The sequence below is a fragment of the Osmerus mordax genome, chromosome 7 (assembly GCF_038355195.1).
Source record: "Osmerus mordax isolate fOsmMor3 chromosome 7, fOsmMor3.pri, whole genome shotgun sequence".
Taxonomy (NCBI): Eukaryota; Metazoa; Chordata; class Actinopteri; order Osmeriformes; family Osmeridae; genus Osmerus; species Osmerus mordax.
The window spans coordinates 8,976,979-8,997,098 of NC_090056.1; the positions used below are offsets into that span (position 1 = coordinate 8,976,979).

The 20,120-nt window shown below is 51.0% G+C and overlaps 1 protein-coding gene across 1 annotated transcript in view; it reads right to left on the reverse strand.

Moving 5' to 3' along the window:
* The window catches only part of plxna2 (plexin A2), a 107,309-nt gene that overhangs the window by 34,730 nt on the left and 52,459 nt on the right, over positions 1–20,120 (reverse strand). The window contains 11 exon segments of the mRNA XM_067239007.1: positions 163–330; positions 1,283–1,419; positions 3,086–3,203; positions 5,887–6,038; positions 13,391–13,590; positions 14,022–14,118; positions 14,769–14,969; positions 15,856–15,970; positions 18,059–18,155; positions 19,892–20,015; positions 20,017–20,046. Coding sequence (XP_067095108.1) covers positions 163–330; positions 1,283–1,419; positions 3,086–3,203; positions 5,887–6,038; positions 13,391–13,590; positions 14,022–14,118; positions 14,769–14,969; positions 15,856–15,970; positions 18,059–18,155; positions 19,892–20,015; positions 20,017–20,046 — 1,439 coding nt within the window.

Below are 20,120 nucleotides of genomic sequence, written 5' to 3' on the forward strand. Positions count from 1 at the left end.
TCTTTCTGTCTCTCTCTGTCACTTTCTAATTGTAGATTAGATTGCTTTCCTAATGTCCCTCCCTCATATGTCTGTCTCTCTTTTTTCTGCTCTCTGCCACGATGAGGCGATGCAGAGTGGAGCAGGGATGAGCAGTGTGGGGAGAGTGTGTGTGCGTCCTACCTGGCGATGCTCCACTCAGGCTCGATGCGCTGGACCGTGGGGTCCTCCATGTACTCGAAGCTCAGGCTCTCTCGGACCTGGGCCCGGTCCACACTCACGCTGATCTGCACCAAGCCCACCCCCGACAGAGAGGGTGCAGAGTAACACACAATCTCCGTCATGGACCTCCTGCAGGGAGGCAGCACACACACACACAGACACACACACAGTCAGTCAGCGTGTGTTTGTTTCTGGTCTTCACCACCCCCTGAATCTGTGCCAGTTCATTAGTACCACCCTGCCTGTGTGAGAGTACCCCACACCCTCCTTTTCCTGCCAAAAACCCTGGAAAAACACAACACTAACCGTAATTAGGCCAGATCTTATTAAAACTGGCTTGACTCCTCAACCTTACAGTATCACAATCAGACTAGCACAGCATGCTTTTAAATAGAACCTTAAGATAGGAGATGGAGGAAGGGAGACAGAGAGAGTAAGATAGGAAGGCAGGAAGGAAGGAAGGAAGGAAGGAAGGAAGGAAGGAAGGAATGAAGGAAGGAAGGAAGGAAGGCAGGCAGGCAGGAAGTAAGGAAGGAAGGAAGTTGAGGGGAACACAAGGTTGTCTGGAGGCTATTATTAGCAGGGTTTGATGCAGTAGGTCATCAAAACCTTATTAAGATTTCCACCAGGTTCTGACAGAGGGAGAGAGGGAGAGGTCCCTAGGGGTGTCTCTAAAATGAAAAGCGTGAAGGAGAGAGCAAGGAAAAGTACTACTGAAGATGGGAAATACAGGGTGTTACATAACTGACAAAATCACCACTGTATTAGAAAATCTTACAAATGGTTTGTCCCTTTATAACTTCTCCCATCTTTTCTGTGTAAAGGAGCTGAGCAGAAACCATAGCCGACATTACAGCATGTAACATGGGGGTCAGATGGCTGAGCGGTTAGGGACCATCTGACCCCCATTCAATTCCTGGCCGTGCAAAATGACATTGTGTCCTTGGGCAAGGCACTTCACCCTACTTGCCTCGGGGGAATGTCCCTGTACTTACTGTAAGTTGCTCTGGATAAGAGCATCTGCTAAATGACTAAATGTAACAAGTTGTGTGTGTATTTGTGTGTGTACTGTGAGTCTTACCCATAGAACTCGCAGGTCTGGTTCCCAAACTGGACATTTACACTGCTGCCAGCCCCCAGGTTCTCCCCCATGATGGTGACCTTGGTGCCCCCTGACTCTGGCCCTCGGCTGGGCGAGAGACCCTGCACGGATGGAATCTACAGAGAGTGAGGGAGAGGCGATGGAGAGACAGACGAGGGAGCAAGAGAGAGACATGGAAAAGAGAGAGAGATATATTTAGCGAGTGGTAGAGTATCAGTGTCTGTGCTAAATTCACCTCATGCTGTCTGCCTTTCATCCAAATAACTGCTATTGGTGGCCAGTGACTGTAATATACAGGCATCTGTCCCTTATGAAGATAAGGGACAGATGAGACGAGGGAAGCTTTTAAAGACCCCCCACCCTCCTCCTGTGTTTTGTTGTTGCATGGCACACTTCTGTCTGACTAACCCTTTCAGGAGGCAAGCTGGAAATAACTGGTGTTTACAGCAGGCCTCCGTCACAGGAGCCTGGGACAGACAGAATGGACAACTATCTAAACAGACAGCCCAGGCACCCTGAGACAGACAGATAAAACAGCTCTACTTGAAGTACACACACACACACAAACACACACACACACACACAAACAAAAACAGTCCTCCATTTACACTGTCCTTTGTCAGAGACGGGCCATAATGCTTTATGAAACAGGCGGCCACATGGGGAGTCTGTTTTGTTGTCTACAAATTGAAGAGAGCTTTTGTTATGTTGCTTTGTTGCTTTCTCTTTTATGGCCCATGAAACTGGGGAATTGCAGGTAACATGTTTGAAGCTCCACAGAGAACGTCGGCCATTTCCAGAGCAGCAAATGCATTATGGGTAAGTGAAGTGGCAATCCAGCCCAATAACAAGCAACAAACACCAGCCCAACCCCCCAACATGTCCATGTCCCCCTAGAATGCTGTAGTGGCCAGGGAACAGGCTGCTAATTTAACACTATGAAAACAAAGCTGCTAATTACTAGCTGTTGTTAATTGTTAAGGGGTAGCTAATAGGAAACATGTGAATGGGACAGGTGATAATCAGTCTGCTGCAGGCTGGTTGTGTGTGTGTGTGGAGGGGGACAGTGAGGACAGGTGCGGTGGTGTGTGTGTGTGTGCCAGTTCTCCCGGGGTCTGCTCCAACTGCTGCAGCCAACCCAAGCTGCTTCCTCTTCCTCCAGAGCAGAGGCAGCTATTTTCCCTCTACTCATGCATGCTTCTACTGCCTGCTCTAACTATGCTCATTTATCAAGCTCTACTTCAGCACTTACTTACTAATAAAGCAGTAGAAGCGCTTTTCAATACATCTTTAAGCCTTTGAAAGATACCTTCAGTTTAAGAGGCTGGCTTTTGAAGACACCAGTAATAGTTTTCAGACAATGAAGTGCTTGGTATATGTTTGCACATTTACTCAAGGCTTTGAATCAGTGAACCACTTTATTCATGCAAAAACATGACATAAAACCTACATTAACTTAATTTCCTGACCATGTGCTACCCAGTAAAAGCAAAAAGCTAGTGAGAGAGGCTGGTGAGGCCCATTAGTGTGGCGACCTCTCCCCCCTACCCACTAACAGAGGGATAATATAACCAAAATAAACCAGAGACCTCAGACAGGTCGCCATCAGTCTGTGGTACTGTCTGTAGGCATGGCAACTGAAATATCCCAAACATCGGAACAAAGATTGTCAAAGAGAAAACGGCTCTCTAATGTGCTCCTTTCCCGTAATATTCTGGGGTGTTTAGTAAAAGTATGAGTATGTTTTGGTGTGCTAATACAAATTAGAGCATAGCATCGTACCACAAAGGAGTAGAGCTGAGTGGAGTGGGTCTTTAGCTCAGGTTTGCATTCTCCTACACACAGCTGAACTGGTCCAGACTTGCTGTCTGCAGGGGCCGCATCCATCTCACACACGATCCTGGAGGGACACAAAACACAAGCATGGAACACACTTAACTTATACACATCCAAGAATAAATCCTAAAGTAATTATGAGAAGATTTTGTTTGTGAAAGCCCTAAACGGAACGCTTTCTCATCAGTCAGTTTATACAATGAGCACTCTGACGATCTCTGATCTGTTTATGGGGAGACAAGCGTTATCTGCAGCATGAGTTCACCTCCTTCGGCTCGATCCATTTTCTGTCCTGCAGTCACTGTTTATTAGAGCCTGATGTCATCACACAACATGCCCACAGCACTGGCCAGGACCTTCCAGACCCAGTCTCCTCTGCACACAGCGGCCACAGAACCTTGGTTATGAGGTGTCGTAAATATCCACAACCAGCCAGCCAGCCAGCCAACCAGGCCTCCCACTGTGGAGCTCTGGTGTTGTGGCTGTTCCACGTCTGATGTAAATCACACTGAGGAGCCTGTAAGATCAATAGTGCTTTATCATAGCGTGTGATCAGGTGTCACCCAGCCCGGCAGGTGGTCAGATCAAATGACATAATAAAACTGGGACAGACATCGATCTGCACTGGCTGAGAGTAATAAAGAGCATGAAGCAATCAGGGTCTGGGGAGGAGAGAGAGAGAGAGAGAGAGAGAGAGAGAGAGAGAGAGAGAGAGAGAGAGAGAGAGAGAGAGAGAGAGAGAGAGAGAGAGAGAGAGAGAGAGAGAGAGAGAGAGAGAGAGAGAGAGAGACGGAGGGAGAGAGAGAGAGAGAGAGAGGGAGAGAAAGAGAGAGAGAGAGAGAGAGAGGTGGAGGACTCATTGTTTCTCCAAGTCTGTCCCTGAATCACATCTAATGACTTACAGAGCTCCAGTGGAAGAGAGGGACTGGCAGGATTTACTGGCCTCGCCACGGAGGGAACTCTGCCTTCTCCTCCACCAGGGGGCATCCTCCTAACCTGGCTCCCAGACCTCCTGCACCCTCCCTCTGACCCTGGGCCTCATACAGGAGCCTCCTTCACAAGTACAGCAGTTCATCTCGATTGTGGTGGTGCCAAACCACCACCGTTATGGCAATTGTTGAGACCCCACCTCAGAGCTGGGGTCCCAGATCTCTTTGAACACCTCCACTCAAATGCCTTCCTTCCAGCATCGGCCAAATCAGATTAAACGGCTGTCAGATGGGCGCACTGCTGACAAATGGCTCAGTCCAGCTGGTGGCACATTACACATTTCAATTACAGCAGCCCAGTAAGACACCGGGAGCTGGGGGGGGAAGGACCGGTACCGTCCAGGGGCTAGCCATCCATCAACAGCAGCACCAATGAACCACTATAGTTCTAAACAGCCTATAGGTGTTAGAAAGTTATCTCTAGTTGAAGACAATATACTTGGTGTTTGATGCCCATAAAAAAAAGTTTTGGACTAAACTAAGACATACAGTACAGTACTGACACATACAGCCAAGTATTGTCTGACTGGAAGCGACACCGCGGCAGGGTTGAGTGGTGCAGAGCGCGTCCTCAGCAGGGCTGAGAGGCAGGCCAGAAGTAGGTCACTGCACGAGTGAAGGTTAAGGACTCGGTGAAGAGGCATCGATGCAGTGTGCCAGTGACAGCCCAGCTCTCCCCACGCAGGAAGACGCTCCCTCTTCCCTGCTGACTCCCTCACACTCACTGCCCTTCCTTTCATAGAGGTGGAGGAGACAGCAAACGGCCACAGTGTCTCTGCCCCTCCTCTCTCTTTCAGTTTGTCTTTTCTCTGCAACCTGGGAGTCCAAAAATCAGGACCCGGGGTCGAGGCTGGAGCCAGCGAACCCTGCTGTGCGTTGTACTTTTCACTCCCTCCCCTCCACTGTGGAGGCTGGCCTCCACCTGTTTAGATGAAGCTGCCCCCCAAACCAGCAGGTAGCTGGTCCTGAGCTAGCATTTTGCATCTCTAGTTCTCTCTCTCTCTCTCTCTCTCTCTCTCTCTCTCTCTCATTATAAAACAGCGACCACACATAATGAGTCCAGGGGTGAATGGGAGCTGGTACGCCCGCGCAGGACAATTAAGGAAGTAAACAGAAGCAAAAACACACAGCTGTTGTGGGGCGGAGGAGGCAGTGAGGTGTGAGACGTGGGCTCTCTCCTTGAGCGGGAATACATGGCCAGACGAATAGTTCCGTCTTTTCTTGAGCTCCAGCTATACTATCAATTCTAGATCGTAATCTAGCGTTAGAAAACCTTCATTAGCAATAGGTTACTACACTGTAGCCAGCTGTGGCAGCAAATGCTGACTTTAGAGTTGTTTGATCTATCTGTCTTCTCTAACTAATGCGAACTAGCTACTAACATGGCATGTTTGCTTAGAGTAGCTGGAGACTGTTGGCTGGCTTTGATAACATATTTCATTAAGCCTAGATGCAGAGGAGTGTTGCAAATGATTCTAACCTCTACACTGTCAAATCCATACAGTACATAACCCAGTCTAGACGGTTTCCCCTTTCATGCTCTTTTCTGCGCATGATAGAATAACAACAACAATTTAAAGTGGAGAAGTCTGAACGCTAACTTAATTAACATTGAACACTTTTAATTAGTTTGAGCCATTGTGTGTGAGAGTGTTGTACACAGTAAGGTTGGGGTCAGTGCGCTCTGTTTGTCTGTGTGTGTGTGTGTGTGTCTGTGTGTGTCTGTGTGTGTGTGTGTGTGTGTGACGGTTGACTCACTGCTCAGCGATGATGTAGCCATCCTCCACAGGGCTGCAGCGCACCCCGGCCACCTCCACATTCCCCACCATGTCAGCGAAGGCCAGGCCCAGGTTCTTACCATGGATGGTTACCCGCGTGCCCCCCTCCGGAGGTCCTGCTATGGGAGTCACCTGCAGGGGACAGGGGGCAAAGGTCAGAAGGTCACAGGTCATTGAGTCAGAAAAGAAGTGGCAAAAACTGGAATCTTCATTCTTCAGATTGAACTCTGATGACCCCTGTGCACTTTGTCTAAACAGTTGAGGTGCAGCTTCTACTTTCTCAAGAGCTGACAGATGGCTGGAGAGGAACACCCTTATATGGTCGAGCTGAACTGAAATGCAATTAAAGCACTTTTAACTTCCGCAGCCACAAATGTCAAAGCGTTCGTACACGAGCATGAGTCATGGTCACTCAGCTTTCTCTAATGGAACCTGCATCGCACAAGCGCCAAGGTGATCTCATCCTCCGCCACGAACGCACCATGGACGCACACACACACACACGAACACACACATACATATACATTATAGGACAAATACTTTAAGAGAACTCCCACATCGACCCTAAAACTTGAGACAATCTGCTAATCGACAACTCCTGTCTGTCTGTATGACTAAAGCAATGAGGAAAGTGTCCTTAAACAGGAGGCAGGAAGCCCAGGAGCATTAACATTCTAGATAGCTGCCTGGGCTAAATATGCGGCTGTTGCCATGAACAATAAATCCGACAAGAGGCCATATTAGCGCTTAGTGCTGCCCACCTTCTCATAAAATACAATATGGCCGCCCAGCATGACCTTGGCACAGGGTGTCACAGTGCCTTCTGTGCTGCAGAGGCCCAGTGAGCCTGCAGCCTGGCAGCTGTCCAGGCCTCACACCAGCAGAGAGGGGGAGCAGAGAAGAGAGAGAGGTAGAGAGGGGGAGCAGAGAAGACAGAGCGGTAGAGAGGGGGAGCAGAGAAGAGAGAGAGGTAGAGAGGGGGAGCAGAGAAGAGAGAGCGGTAGAGAGGGGGAGCAGAGAAGAGAGAGAGGTAGAGAGGGGGAGCAGAGAAGACAGAGAGGTAGAGAGGGGGAGCAGAGAAGACAGAGAGGTAGAGAGGGGGAGCAGAGAAGAGAGAGAGGTAGAGAGGGGGAGCAGAGAAGAGAGAGAGGTAGAGAGGGGGAGCAGAGAAGACAGAGCGGTAGAGAGGGGGAGCAGAGAAGAGAGAGCGGTAGAGAGGGGGAGCAGAGAAGAGAGAGAGGTAGAGAGGGGGAGCAGAGAAGAGAGAGAGGTAGAGAGGGGGAGCAGAGAAGAGAGAGAGGTAGAGAGGGGGAGCAGAGAAGAGAGAGAGGTAGAGAGGGGGAGCAGAGAAGAGAGAGAGGTAGAGAGGGGGAGCAGAGAAGAGAGAGAGGTAGAGAGGGGGAGCAGAGAAAAGAGAGAGGTAGAGAGGGGGAGCAGAGAAAAGAGAGAGGTAGAACGAAGGGAGAGGAGGGGAAACATCCGAAGATGGAGATACAGAGAAAGGTAGCAGGGATATTCTAGTATGTCTGCGACGGGTGAGTGCCGGGAGGAGGGGGGGGTTGAACGCCACCATCTCTGTATGCAGAGTCACCACCGCTATGTACACGATCAATATGCCATTACTGGGCACGGAGGCGGAAATAAAAACCAACAAGAGCAGCCGTCGTTTGAAACGGTGCCCGCTCGCCGTGCCGCAGCCCACCACGTCGCGCCTCCTCCTCACCCCCAGTGAGCGCCCACTAGTGCATTGCGGGCGCCCAGCGGGACGTCGGCATTGTAATCTAGATTTAGTGCACATTAATTGCTCTGGATGTAAAGTAAGTGTGTCACTGCACTGCCTGCGGGTCTGAATACATTCATTTTTTATTGCTGCTTGGGCATGCAGCAGGGTACGAAGGGGAAGCATACTGGCTAAATATATCCATGTCAGCCGTTAACTCCAGCTATTGGAACCGACTCAGCCATAGTTACATAAGGAACGAGGGAAAGAGTGAAGTTCCTCAGAGACAGAAATAGGGAGGGGATGGATGGATGGAGTGATGAGTAGATCATTTCCTAAGTTCTACTCTGAGGGCGTTTTCCCCGCGGCATCGTATCCGTGCCCCTACAGTGTCGGCCAGATGCCCTGCCAGCCAGACTCTGGGCCGGGGCTCTTCCCACGCCACACCGGACACAGGGAGCCACTTGAATCCATGCGTGAAGCCCCGCGCTCTGAACAGTCACTGGCACATTAGAGTCTACATTCATCAGAAGAGCAGATCTGGCACTTCTCTGCTCCCGCTCAGCCTGGGAGCCGAGCGGGAGCAGAGAAGAGCCTTGTCCCGTCTGTGGGACCCTCCGACACAATGGGAGCGTGCCCACGCTCCCCCTCTGGGTCACAGACCACAGCAAAGAGCTCCTTAATGACCGTGGCAGACTGCAGTCTGGCTGGATGGTCAGCAGGAATGTCTGTCCGTAAGAGCTTCATACATCTTCCACTTCCTCCTCTTCGCTCTCTCTCTCTCTCTCTCTCTCTCTCTCTCTCTCTCGCCCCTCAGGCTAGGTGACACACGCTGCGCTCGAGGCGTCGGAGACGCCTGTTTGTCTTGACGCCGACTCTGCGAGGCGAAAGGAGAGGAGGGGGGAGCCTCCTGCGCGCTGCACCCTCTTCACGCTACGCCACGCTCCCTGTGTAATCCTGTTAGGAAGAGCAGTGCTGCCCGCGTGCCTGTGTCACACTGTCAATGGAGGGTAATACCCAGAAAAACAGCCAGCCAGTCAGCCAGCCAGCGCCACTCTTTCCCATGCCCCCTAACCCACCCCCAACCCACCAATGGCTCAGACACAGACAGGTAGGATTAGCCAACAGGACCAGCCTGGTGGTGGTGGTGGTGGGGGTAGCATTGACTTATTCAGCTGAAGTAATGGGTGAAGTGGTGTTGACGTAGTACCGGCCAAATTCAACAAGAGAGACTGAAGGGAGCAATCAGTATTCACTGCAGGGAGAGGGGAGTGAAGAAGAGAGGCAGATGAACAGACACAGACGAAGTGAAGGGAGGAAGTCTTAAAGCTACAGTAATGTCTGAGACTACAAGCTACAGTGAGCCATCGACTAGGGTGACAGCCTAGTTCTTATCTGTTCCCGTACAATGAGGATCACTACAGCTTATTCAAGTGTTCTTCACTATTAGTCCCGCATCTTTAATCCTCTCAAGTCCAAGGTCAGATATACTGAAGACATCCACTCCAGCAGTGTCTGTGGTCCTGTTAGATCCTGTCATGCGCACCATAGCTTACATACAACATGTCTGCCTGTCTGTCTGTTTGAGTGCCCTATACTTTCCTGTCAGTCTGCTCGCCTGTCTGTCTGTCTGTCTGTCCATCCATCTATCTGTCTGCCTTACCTGCCTGCCTGTCTGTCTGCCCACCAGTCTGTCCATCCGTATGTCTGTCTGACTTCCTATCTGGGTTTCTTTGGTCTCCTCGATAAGCTGTAGTTCAAGCATGTCTGATTTAATTGTGACTGAAGTGTAATGGGCTTGATAAAGCTCCCCTTATCACTTGTTTCACCACAAACTACATTCTAAATTCTTTATTGGCTCTTAAATGTCTTGTAGCCTGCTTGGAAATATGTTTGCTAATGAAAATAGATTTTAGCATACCAAATCCAGGGGAGGAGGGACAGAATGAGGAAAAATGATGAAAGAGAGAGGGTGAAGGGAGGAGGGTAGACTCTTTTTGGAGGCTGTGTTTGTGCCTCAGTGAGTGCTCTTCTGCAAATAGAGCTGCTGCTCTACCTGAGGGGGGTACATGATGTGTTTGCTGTGTGAAGAGGAGGGGGCACTTCAGGGCAGCATGACTTATTCAGAATCTGTCTCACGCTGCAAAGCACAATGTGTGTGCGTCTGTGTGTGTCTGTGTGTGTCTCTGTGTGTGTGTATGTGCTTGCTTGGTGGAACATCAGCCTGCTAGTGTGGAGTCAGAGTGAATGGCTGGCCACAGTGCTGGGTTGAGGGTGTGTGGGTCTGGATGGCCACAGTGCTGGGGTGAGGGTGTGTGGGTCTGGATGGCCACAGTGCTGGGGTGAGGGTGTGTGGGTCTGGATGGCCACATTTCTGGGGTGAGGGTGTGTGGGTCTGGATGGCCACATTTCTGGGGTGAGGGTGTGTGGGTCTGGGTGGCCACATTTCTGGGGTGAGGGTGTGTGGGTCTGGATGGCCACATTTCTGGGGTGAGGGTGTGTGGGTCTGGGTGGCCACATTTCTGGGGTGAGGGTGTGTGGGTCTGGATGGCCACATTTCTGGGGTGAGGGTGTGTGGGTCTGGGTGGCCACATTTCTGGGGTGAGGGTGTGTGGGTCTGGGTGGCCACATTTCTGGGGTGAGGGTGTGTGGGTCTGGATGGCCACATTTCTGGGGTGAGGGTGTGTGGGTCTGGATGGCCACATTTCTGGGGTGAGGGTGTGTGGGTCTGGATGGCCACATTTCTGGGGTGAGGGTGTGTGGGTCTGGGTGGCCACAGTGCTGGGGTGAGGGTCTGGATGGCCACAGTGCTGGGGTGAGGGTCTGGATGGCCACAGTGCTGGGGTGAGGGTGTGTGGGTCTGGATGGCCACATTTCTGGGGTGAGGGTGGGGCTGAGGGATGCGTGAGGGTGAGGGACGCGTCTTTTTAAAGTTTTCACTCCTTCGATAGCTAGTGCTAGCTAGTAGGAGCTTTGAAGCTTCTCCTGGTTCCTTGAGCTGGTGACAGGACCCTTATTATGACAGCGTTGCTTCACATATTGATGCATGTGTGTGAGTGTATAGGTCAGGAGTGAAAAAGACAAAGGGAGAAAGAAGGAAAGAAACAGAGTACATGTATGTGTACAGTATGTGTACGTGTGTCACATGTGTCAGCACCATGGGTGCATGTGATTGTGTGTGCATCTGAGTGTTGGAGGCTTATTCTAAGTTCTTCTACAGCTTCTATACATGTCAAGGCCATCACCGCCTATATGGCAATTCCCAGGAAAGACTTCCAAGTACCCATCTAATTCCCAGCTTCATTTGATGTGGTTCCCCCTCCTGTTAGAAAAGGCTTACATCTCTTAAATATTAATGGTGGGTGTAGGGAGGAACCATGGCACTTAATAGAAATATTAATTATTCAAGACCCCCGTCCTCTGCTAACCACATGTACTAATATCTATGTATGTATACAAACCAGCTTGTGATTGGGGCTTTGGTGCATGCAGTCACAACACAATGTATGAATACATTCTGGGCACAGGGGAAAAACAACACATTTTTGAAGAAATTATCGTTATTTGGGATAGAAGGTTGGGGGGTAGGGCATGAAGGCTAATAGATGCAGAAGAGTACCCAGCAAAGTTCAATAAATGCCAGGAATGCTCTGATTGTATTCTTGCCTCGGGATCTCTCTCTTCCTTGGTATGTGTGCGTACTGTATGTGAGTGAGTGCGTGTGTGTGCGTATGTGTGCGCATGTGTGTTGCACTGGTGCCTATCTTCTACCCCAGTAGTAAATCAATGCTGTGGGTTTCCAGCGCCAGCTGTGTTGTGTAACAGGCCTGAGCTCTGACACCCCACAGCGGCTTCACGCTCCTCTCCTCCTCTTCCTCCACGCTCTCCTCCTCTTCCTCCATTTGGCATTCTCTTCTTCCCCTCCCTTCCCTTCTCCTCCGCCCACCTCACTTCACCTCTGCAAACCTCTCCAAACTTCCCCTTCTCGAGTTTCTCTCTGTAGCTTCTTTTAGCCGTTTTCATCCCCCTTTCTCTCTCTCCTTCTCTCTGGATGTGTGGAGAGAGGGATGGATGGCCAGACTGACTGTGGCCTCAGTAATCTCATACACTGCTCTCAGCCTTAATGAAAACACTGGACCGAGCGAGATACAGGGCTCAGGATTGCTTGTCAGATATAATGCAACACACACACACACACAGACACACACACACACAAACAAACACACACATACACACATACACACACAGACGCACACACAGACACACACACCATCCACTGGTTCTCATACCACTAAATGACAAGCCAAGAGAGTAATAGAGTTAAAGAACAACCTAACTCAATTTTCAAGGATGACTCAGAGAGTGTAAGGGGAGGGGAACAAGAGGGGAGGGGGGTAGAGAGAGGGAGAGAGAACAAAAGATAAGAAAGAGTAAAGAAAGAGGACAACCAAGATCCCCAGACTCATCACACCTCCCTTTGTCAGACTAATCAGTGTACAGTCGAGCAAATCAATTAGGCAGGCCGTTAACTTCACTTTTTAATTGGCTGGAGTTAGATTGTAATCAGTGGTGGGGGGCACAGGGCCAAATGAATCAATAGTGAGGTAGGGTTCTCTGTGGGTTTATTTAGAGAGCGCTGGTGCGTTACCCAAGCTAATTACATCCTATGTCCAGGCCTGTCTCCCCAGAGACCCAACACCAGCCAAGCCATACAGAGAGAACATACCAGGAAAACAAACAAACACTTCCAGGTCTTCACCTCTCCGGAGCCGGGCAGAGGTTTGGTGGCTGTCGATGAGCGTGGTCGCTGCCTATGAGCGTGGTCGCTGCCTATGAGCGTGGTCGCTGCCTATGAGTGTGGTCGCTGCTATTGCAGAAATCAATGAACACGTATTCCTCTGATGCAGAAATAGGCATGTCGATAAACTGGCCATAATGAGATCACAACTGCCGAGGAACACCCGGTTGGTCAGTCTGCTACTGGGGGAGGCAGAGCAGTCATACTGTAAACTGTAGGACATGTTGCACAGCTTTATACGTTAGGGATACAACCACTCAATGAGTACAAACACCCTCAGGCATGTGGTGTAGTGAGACAGAGAAGGGAGGGTGCTGTGAAAGGGACGCCTATACAAGATGTGTGTGTGAGTGTGTGTTACTGTATGTGAATGAGTGTGTGTGTCAGGTCCATCACCCTTGCAGAGGCGCTGAAGGTGAGCAGAGCTCTCATTGCAAACACACACAGGCACTTGCATTGACACATTTGTAAACAAATACCATATGCTCTTCCCTTACATACTGTAGACTCAAATCAGGAGAGAGAGAGAGAGAGAGAGAGAGAGAGAGAGAGAGAGAGAGAGAGAGAGAGAGAGAGAACGAGAGAACGAGAGAAAGAGAATCTGCATGGCCTGTGTAAGTGGGGTCAGGGCCCAGCGGAGTCTCCTCCTTCTCCATCCTCATTCTTATTCACCCTGCAGGCTCTAGAGGAGCCAGAGCAGATTTTCATGCTAATACCAGCTCTCCCCTCACTCTCAAACACCTAGCTTCTCATGCTAACACCAACATGGAACTAGCATCTAGATTTCCCATGCTAAAACTATACTGTATCTCCTCATGTGCAACAAGCACCTCGCTTCTCGGTGGGTGTGAAAGAGAGAGGTATGGATGGAAGGAGGGAGGGAGAGGGAGAGAGAGAGAGAGATAGAGAGAGAGAGAGAGAGTAAGAGAGAGAGAGGGATTGTAGAGAGCTGGTGTCCATACTGACCTCAGAGATGCGTGGGTTGGTACACTTGACGTTCTTGCTGGACAGGTCGAGCCAGCGGGTGGTGTAGGGGTTGAGGGGGGGGCAGTGGTGGCGCAGGGTGCAGCGCCCCTCCCCGGAGCACCACCCACACTGGAACTTCCTCTCCGCCTTCAGGCACACCCCACAGCTGTCCCGCTGCGCCGCACACTTGTACAGGTGCACTGAGGGATAGACATCAGGTGAGTTAGACTCACATAACTACCCATCTCCACACGCTTGGAAGAGCAAATGTTCTTTGTTTTTGTTGTTGTCCGGGAGCAGAACACGTCTGGTTTGTGCTCCTACAGGTGTTGTCTTGATAAAGTCAGACAGATGCAGCTGTGTTCTTCATACTCGATTTGTTTCAGTGAAAGGAAAGGTGAGCTGCTGTGTGTGTTGATCACCTGAGATCAGACATTATTAGACAGAAAAGAAGAGCGCGAGAGAGAGAAACAGCGAGTGAGAGACGGAGTGAGGGAAAGTAAGAGGGAGAGAGAGAAAGAGGGGGAGAGGGAGAGAGACAGAGGGAGGAGGGAGAGAGAGAGCAAGCACAGCCCCATCTGCTGAGTGCTAGCCACCCAGAGTGGAGGGTGTTGACAGGGCCTGGTCTTACCTTGGATGTTCTCAGGGTTATCAATAATGAAGTTGCCGTTCCACACCACTGAGAAATCCACCGGCAGCTCGCTGATCTTCATCCCCTCATACAGATACTGCAGGCCAGGTAGGGTGAGGAGTTAAAAACACAGGAATGGGCAGAGAGAGAGAGAGAGAGAGAGAGAGAGAGAGAGAGAGAGAGAGAGAGAGAGAGAGAGAGAGAGAGAGAGAGAGACAGAGCATGAATGACAGAACGAGAGGGAGGTTAGAATTTCACCATAAGGCCTAGGAGTCTAAACCCTCCTGGGGGCTGGTGCAGCATGTAAATGTTCCAGAATGTTGCAACAACCTTGCATCAGCTCATGGGAGATGGCTGATCCAGGCAGCAGTCAGTTAACTAGAGAGCTGATTTGACTTTCCTCTCCTTGTCCCAGGGTTGTCCTAAGCCTTATCCCCAGGCCACAGCTTCCTCCTGACCATGTGTGCACGTGTGTGTAGGGTGTGTGTGTGTGTGCGTGTGTGTGTGTGTATAGCCTCTGGGTTCGGGAATGAAGTCTGGCAGGCTGGAGGACAGCACACCACTGTAGCAGTCCTCTCCTGTGTAATTACTCTGGCTGGTGGAAATAGGCTCCCCAGTTTCCCCGCTGACACACTCTCATACACACACACACACCTAAACACACGCACACTAACACACACGCTTACACACACGGGCTGTAGATCCGCCCCGAGTTGACACGCCTCTCTCCAAACGACCCAGACTCACCGAGCTGTTCTGACACTGGACGCTGGAGGAGTTGAAGCGCAGGGCGGTGACACGGTGGCTGACCCCCTGGATGTGGAGCACGCACTCGTAGCCGCGCTGGCCAGACTGGGGCTGGGGCAGGTTCCTGGCCTTCATGGTGATGGGCTTCACCTCCCCTGCTGGGATCAGGATCTCCTCGGAGCGCACCAGCTGGGGGCAGTCCTACAGGGGCCACCGAGGGCGGGCGAGATGGCACAGAGATAAACAACCACAACAGCAGCAACAACAGTATTATCAAAATAGGAGGACATACCAATATCATCCCAGAGATAGCTGGGGAAAATGCCGCAGTGCATGTCGTGTGTGTGAGTGTGTGTGTTAGTGTTGCTCCAGCTCCCAGGCCTGATTCCTAGCCTTCCTCATATAATAGGATCACCTCCTGGGGTGAACTGGCTGCCGGCGCTACTCTGTCACTGATGACAGTTGACGGCAATGGGGAGGGGTTACAGGATGACATTGCTTTGAGAGGGGCGGTAATAGAGCATTGGAGTTTGTGTGTGTCTCTGTGTGTGTGTGTGTGTGAGAGACTGAGTGATCGTGTGTGTGCCTGTGTGTGTGTGCTACTGTGAGTCCCTCAGGAGAGCGTGTTAGGGAGTGTGTGGGCAGGCTCTGTCCTCTGCAGTAGTGTCTCAGGTGCCTGGCTGGATCAATGTGTTACTTGACACCCTGATAGGCGGCAAACACACTACTTACTGCCTCAAACACCACCTAACAGGATGGGAACAGTCAATATCAGCAACACACACACAATATGCACCCTGCATATAGATCCGACTAGATCTGACAATTTTCGTTGTTAACAGGAGCAGCTTCAGTGCTAAACTGAGAGAGATTTGGGATGTGTCAGTGTCTTAATTGCTGCCGCAAACTACAATAGGTATGAATGGAGGCTGTCAATACAGAGGATCTTAGATCTCTTTTCCTGGAGAACAGCCCTGGGGCTAGGAGCAACAAACTGACTGGGAGGCAGAGAGAAAAAAAGGTGTGTGTGTGTGAGCGAGAGAGAGTGAGTGTGTACTGGGTGTGTGTGTGCGTGTGTGTGACCTACCTCGGAGGCGTTGACGCGTCCCTCCTGGAAGGAGCAGCTGGAGGGATCGTGGGTACACAGGTTGCGGTACTTGCACCAGTGGCAGCGGAAGGCACTGTTCACACAGGAGAGACACCTGGACAGGCAGACAGATGGACAGGACACACACTCAGGAAGAGGCTGCGGTCCAGTAACGGGGGGGGGGGGGGGGGGGAGTGGGGGGCTAGTGCCAAGGAGGAAACTAGTTTACGTCCCAAGTGGGCACCTGCTGTTGTGCCCTTGTGCTTGGCACAGCACCTCAGCACTGTAATGTGAGCGTGCCAAGATAGACTTGACACACGATAAGACACACACGCATTCACACACACACAATTTCTAGCGTGCATGTTCTGCATGTCTGAGCTGAGGCCGTACAGACTGAGAGTAGAACGAGAGAAAAGGAGAGAGAGAAAGAGAGAGATACACTCAGAGAAAGAGAGAAACAGCAAGAGGGTGAGAGAGAGAATGAGATTGAGTGAGAGAGAGAGAGAGAAAGAAAGAGATTGAGAAAGAGAGAACAAGATTACGTGAGACCGAGAGAGAGAGAGAGAGAGAGAGAGAGAGAGAGAGGTGAGAGTAGGTAACATGAGTAATGAGGACCAATAAGACATTGGCGCAGCATGATCCTGCAATTACCATTAGCCCAGTATTGTTGGAGAGCTGCTGTAATTACCGTCTGGTATGGTGGGGGTGTGAGGAAGGGAGATGGGGGGGGGGGGGGGAGATAAGCACCTCCTGTGCATGTGCCTCCAAATAACCACCCTCTGTGCTTTGTGAGCAGGGAATATGTCCTCTCAGTAAAACACAGCCCAGAGACAGCAGCTCCATCACACACACACTCACACTCATTCATACTGATGGACTTCCTGCATGTTGAGGACACATCAGAGTGGGACAGATATAACATCCAGGGATTTACTCTCTCTCTCTCTCTCTCTCTCTCTCTCTCTCTCTCTCTCTCTCTCTCTCCTACTTACTCTCTCTCTCTCTCTCTCTCTCTCTCTCCTACTTACTCTCTCTCTCTCTCTCTCTCTCTCTCCTACTCTCTCTCTCTCTCTCTCTCTCTCTCTCTCTCTGTCTAACTCTCTCTTTCGCGGCAAGAGGCTGAATTATGCACAGTTGTTTATGCTGAAATATTCATCAGTGCAAAAGCACAGGAGAGATCCCTGGCAAGCACATGGTAATTCAGAAGAATGAAGCTGATTCACCCATCGGCACACTGGTGTTTGTGTGTACAGTATGTGTTTGTGAGTGTGTGTATGAAAATGTGCGTGTTTGAGTTTGTGTGGGTGTTTGTGTAGGGAGTGTTTACATATGTGTTTTATTTGTGCATTTCAACAACATGTGTGTGTGTATTCTCTACATGTCTGCTCAGCTTCATGAGTTGCAGAGATGACAGCAGCCTGATGAGTTGACTCCTTAATCCTCTAATACACAACCAGTCAACACACACACAACCAGTCACCACACGCATAACCAGTCACCATACACACAAACAGTCATCATACACACTGAGGATGAGAGAAGGAGGATGAGAAAGAAATAACCGAGGGCAGAAAATGAGGTGAAAAGGGAGACTTCTAAAAGCTAGGTTTACCCAATCTCCTACCATGATTCATATCATCCCTCATTTGACCTAAAGTACCCCAAACCTGGCAACCCTGTATGTTCTCTCAGCCTATGACTGGCCCACATCTGAGAAGGCTCGGCGCCAGAGTCTGAGACAGCTCCTCTGCTGCATCGCCTGATCACACACCCCAATGCTAATGTCTGCGCTCCGAGGGATTCAATTCAAGATCACTCAATCAGCACCGACAGGCGTGAAAACAGGCCTGAAATCCCACTCCACTGTGCTCGGTGGGAGCGAGCGTCAGAGAGAGAGCGCGCGTGCGTTACTGTGCGAGTGGAGCAGCGCAGCGGAATTCATTACAACGCTAGGCAGACATTTCCGTTGTGCAGCTCTGGGAGTAGCGAGCGATCAGATTGCATTAGTCTTTGTGGGGCTATTTTGGGCTGAGGAGGAGAGACTGGGCAAGGTTAAGGACAAATTGTAACCAATTCCCATAGCATTGATTCAGTGTTGTAGCCTGGCAGAAGGGAGGAGAGGGGAGGTCAAAGATGAGGGATGAGGAGAGGAGGGATGAGAAAGGAGAAATGGAGAAGAGAGGAGAGGAGGGATACTCACAGCTGGTGGACGCTGCAGTTGTAGAATTTGACCTCTGTGCTGATCAACATCTGACCCGTCTCCTTGGAGTTCAGCCTCAGCTCTACCCCCGACCAGTCTGAGAGAGAGGGGAGGGGGAGAGAAGGACAGTGGGAGGGGAAGGAGGGAGAAAGGGAGAGAAAGAGAGGTAGAGAGGAGTGGGAGAGAGCGAGAGAGAAAGAGGGAGAGAGACGGATGTGAGATTTTCCACACATTCAACATTCCGAAGCGTGTGCTAAGCCCTCCGGAAATACTCTTAGCTTGTCTTTGTCTCTATCCCTCTGTCCCTCCGTCGACCCTGCTCCCGTCCCCCTGTTCACCCTCTCTCTCCACCGGTGTTCTGGAAGCGGCCCAGAGAGCAGGCCCTGCCAGTGTGTCCATCCTCCGAAGGTGCCAGTCGCTGTCCTGGGGACAGGTGGGTGGGCTGGTGACCAGGATCCTACAGAGTTGACTCATCCGGCACCATCCCAACACAACCCCGAGTCCCTCTCACATGGGCCTACAGTAGCTCCTCTCTGCTATGGCCTCCATTATTCTAGAAAACCACTACGGTGTTTCTGCAGCCCTTCGCCATGACAGCAACCACTGACATTACCCATGTGAGTCTATGCATTATAGACCAAACTGGGTTATTGAATGTATTTTCTTGAGGTGTTCACTGACTGTGGGATCACATAATTATGCCTGCAAGGACCATCATCATCTCTCAGCCCTGTGTGTGCGTGTGTGTGTGTGTGTGTGTGTGTAGTGCAGGCTTGTGCTCAGATGGCTGGCGGTGCGTGGGAGAGTAGAGTGACCCTGAGCGTCGTGTTCTGCAGGCAGCACCTGTTGGGCGTCAGGCAGCCTTCTCCAGCAGAGTGAACACCACATGGTGAAGAGCAGCCCAGACCAGACTCACACACTCTCCCCCAGCTCCTCTCTCTCTCTCTCTCTCTCTCTCTCTCTCTCTCTCTCTCTCTCTCTCTCTCACTGCAGATTCACCCTCCGCCATTTTCCTCTGTTTCCAGACAGATAAAATGGACCCAGACGATTGCCAGGATGTGTATGTGTAAGGCTTCTGTGCTTGGGGGAGGAAGCAGGGTGGGTTTAGGGGGATTAGCTGACATTTACCTGGGGGGAAATACATATATCAGCCCCCAGGACAAGCCCTGTACCAGGAGACTGCTGTGTAAACATGGCTGTCATTTACCATCAGAAGATGGAGTGAAAAACAGACACACACACACACACACACACTGAAACCCTCTATAAACTTAAATCTGGGAGTGTGGGAAGGGCGGATCTGTACCAGTCTTTGTCTGACAAACAACAATATTCCAGTTTTGTTCAAAACAAGCCAGCCCTCCAGACAGCCGGGCCAGGCAGCTGTCCATCAGCCCCATGCAGCCAGCCAGTAATGTGGTCAATAGTGGGCCAGCCACAGGCCACGGGGGCCTGGGCGCCTCCTCCATCAGGCCTAATAGAGCCAGGCCTGCCGTGGAGCACATGCCCTGTCCTGGGGCCCGGCCTGGGGCAGTGGGAGCTTGTTACAGACCTGGCCCACACCAACCAGGGTGGATCAATGTTTCCTTGAGTGAATGTGAGTGACTGAGTGTGTGTATGCGTGTGAGAGAGTGACTGAGAGGATGCGTGTGTGTGAGAGCGTGTGTGTGTGTGTAGATGGACATTGAGAGCAGCTCATTATCTCGGCTTAACGGGAGGGTATAAATAGCGAGAGAACGCGTGTGAGCGTGTGTTTGTGTTTGCATGGTGATGTGTGTGCTTGCTGTGTGTGTGTGTGTGTGTGTCAGCGTGCAGTTGTGTGTGTGTGTTTACCTTGGTCCGTGGGGATGAGGGGGACGTCCTTCGCAGCAGGAGACACACAGAGGATCTGGTTTCCGCTGACCTGGCCCTCCACCTCCGTCAGGTTGCCAAAGGAGCAGGTGATCCCAGCGGAAAGGGTCCGGCACGTCACTCACCTTCACCAGCAGCTGGACACACAGAGGAGGACACACACAGGCACACATCGCAGCTCACACACACTGGATACATTCACAGTGTGCTC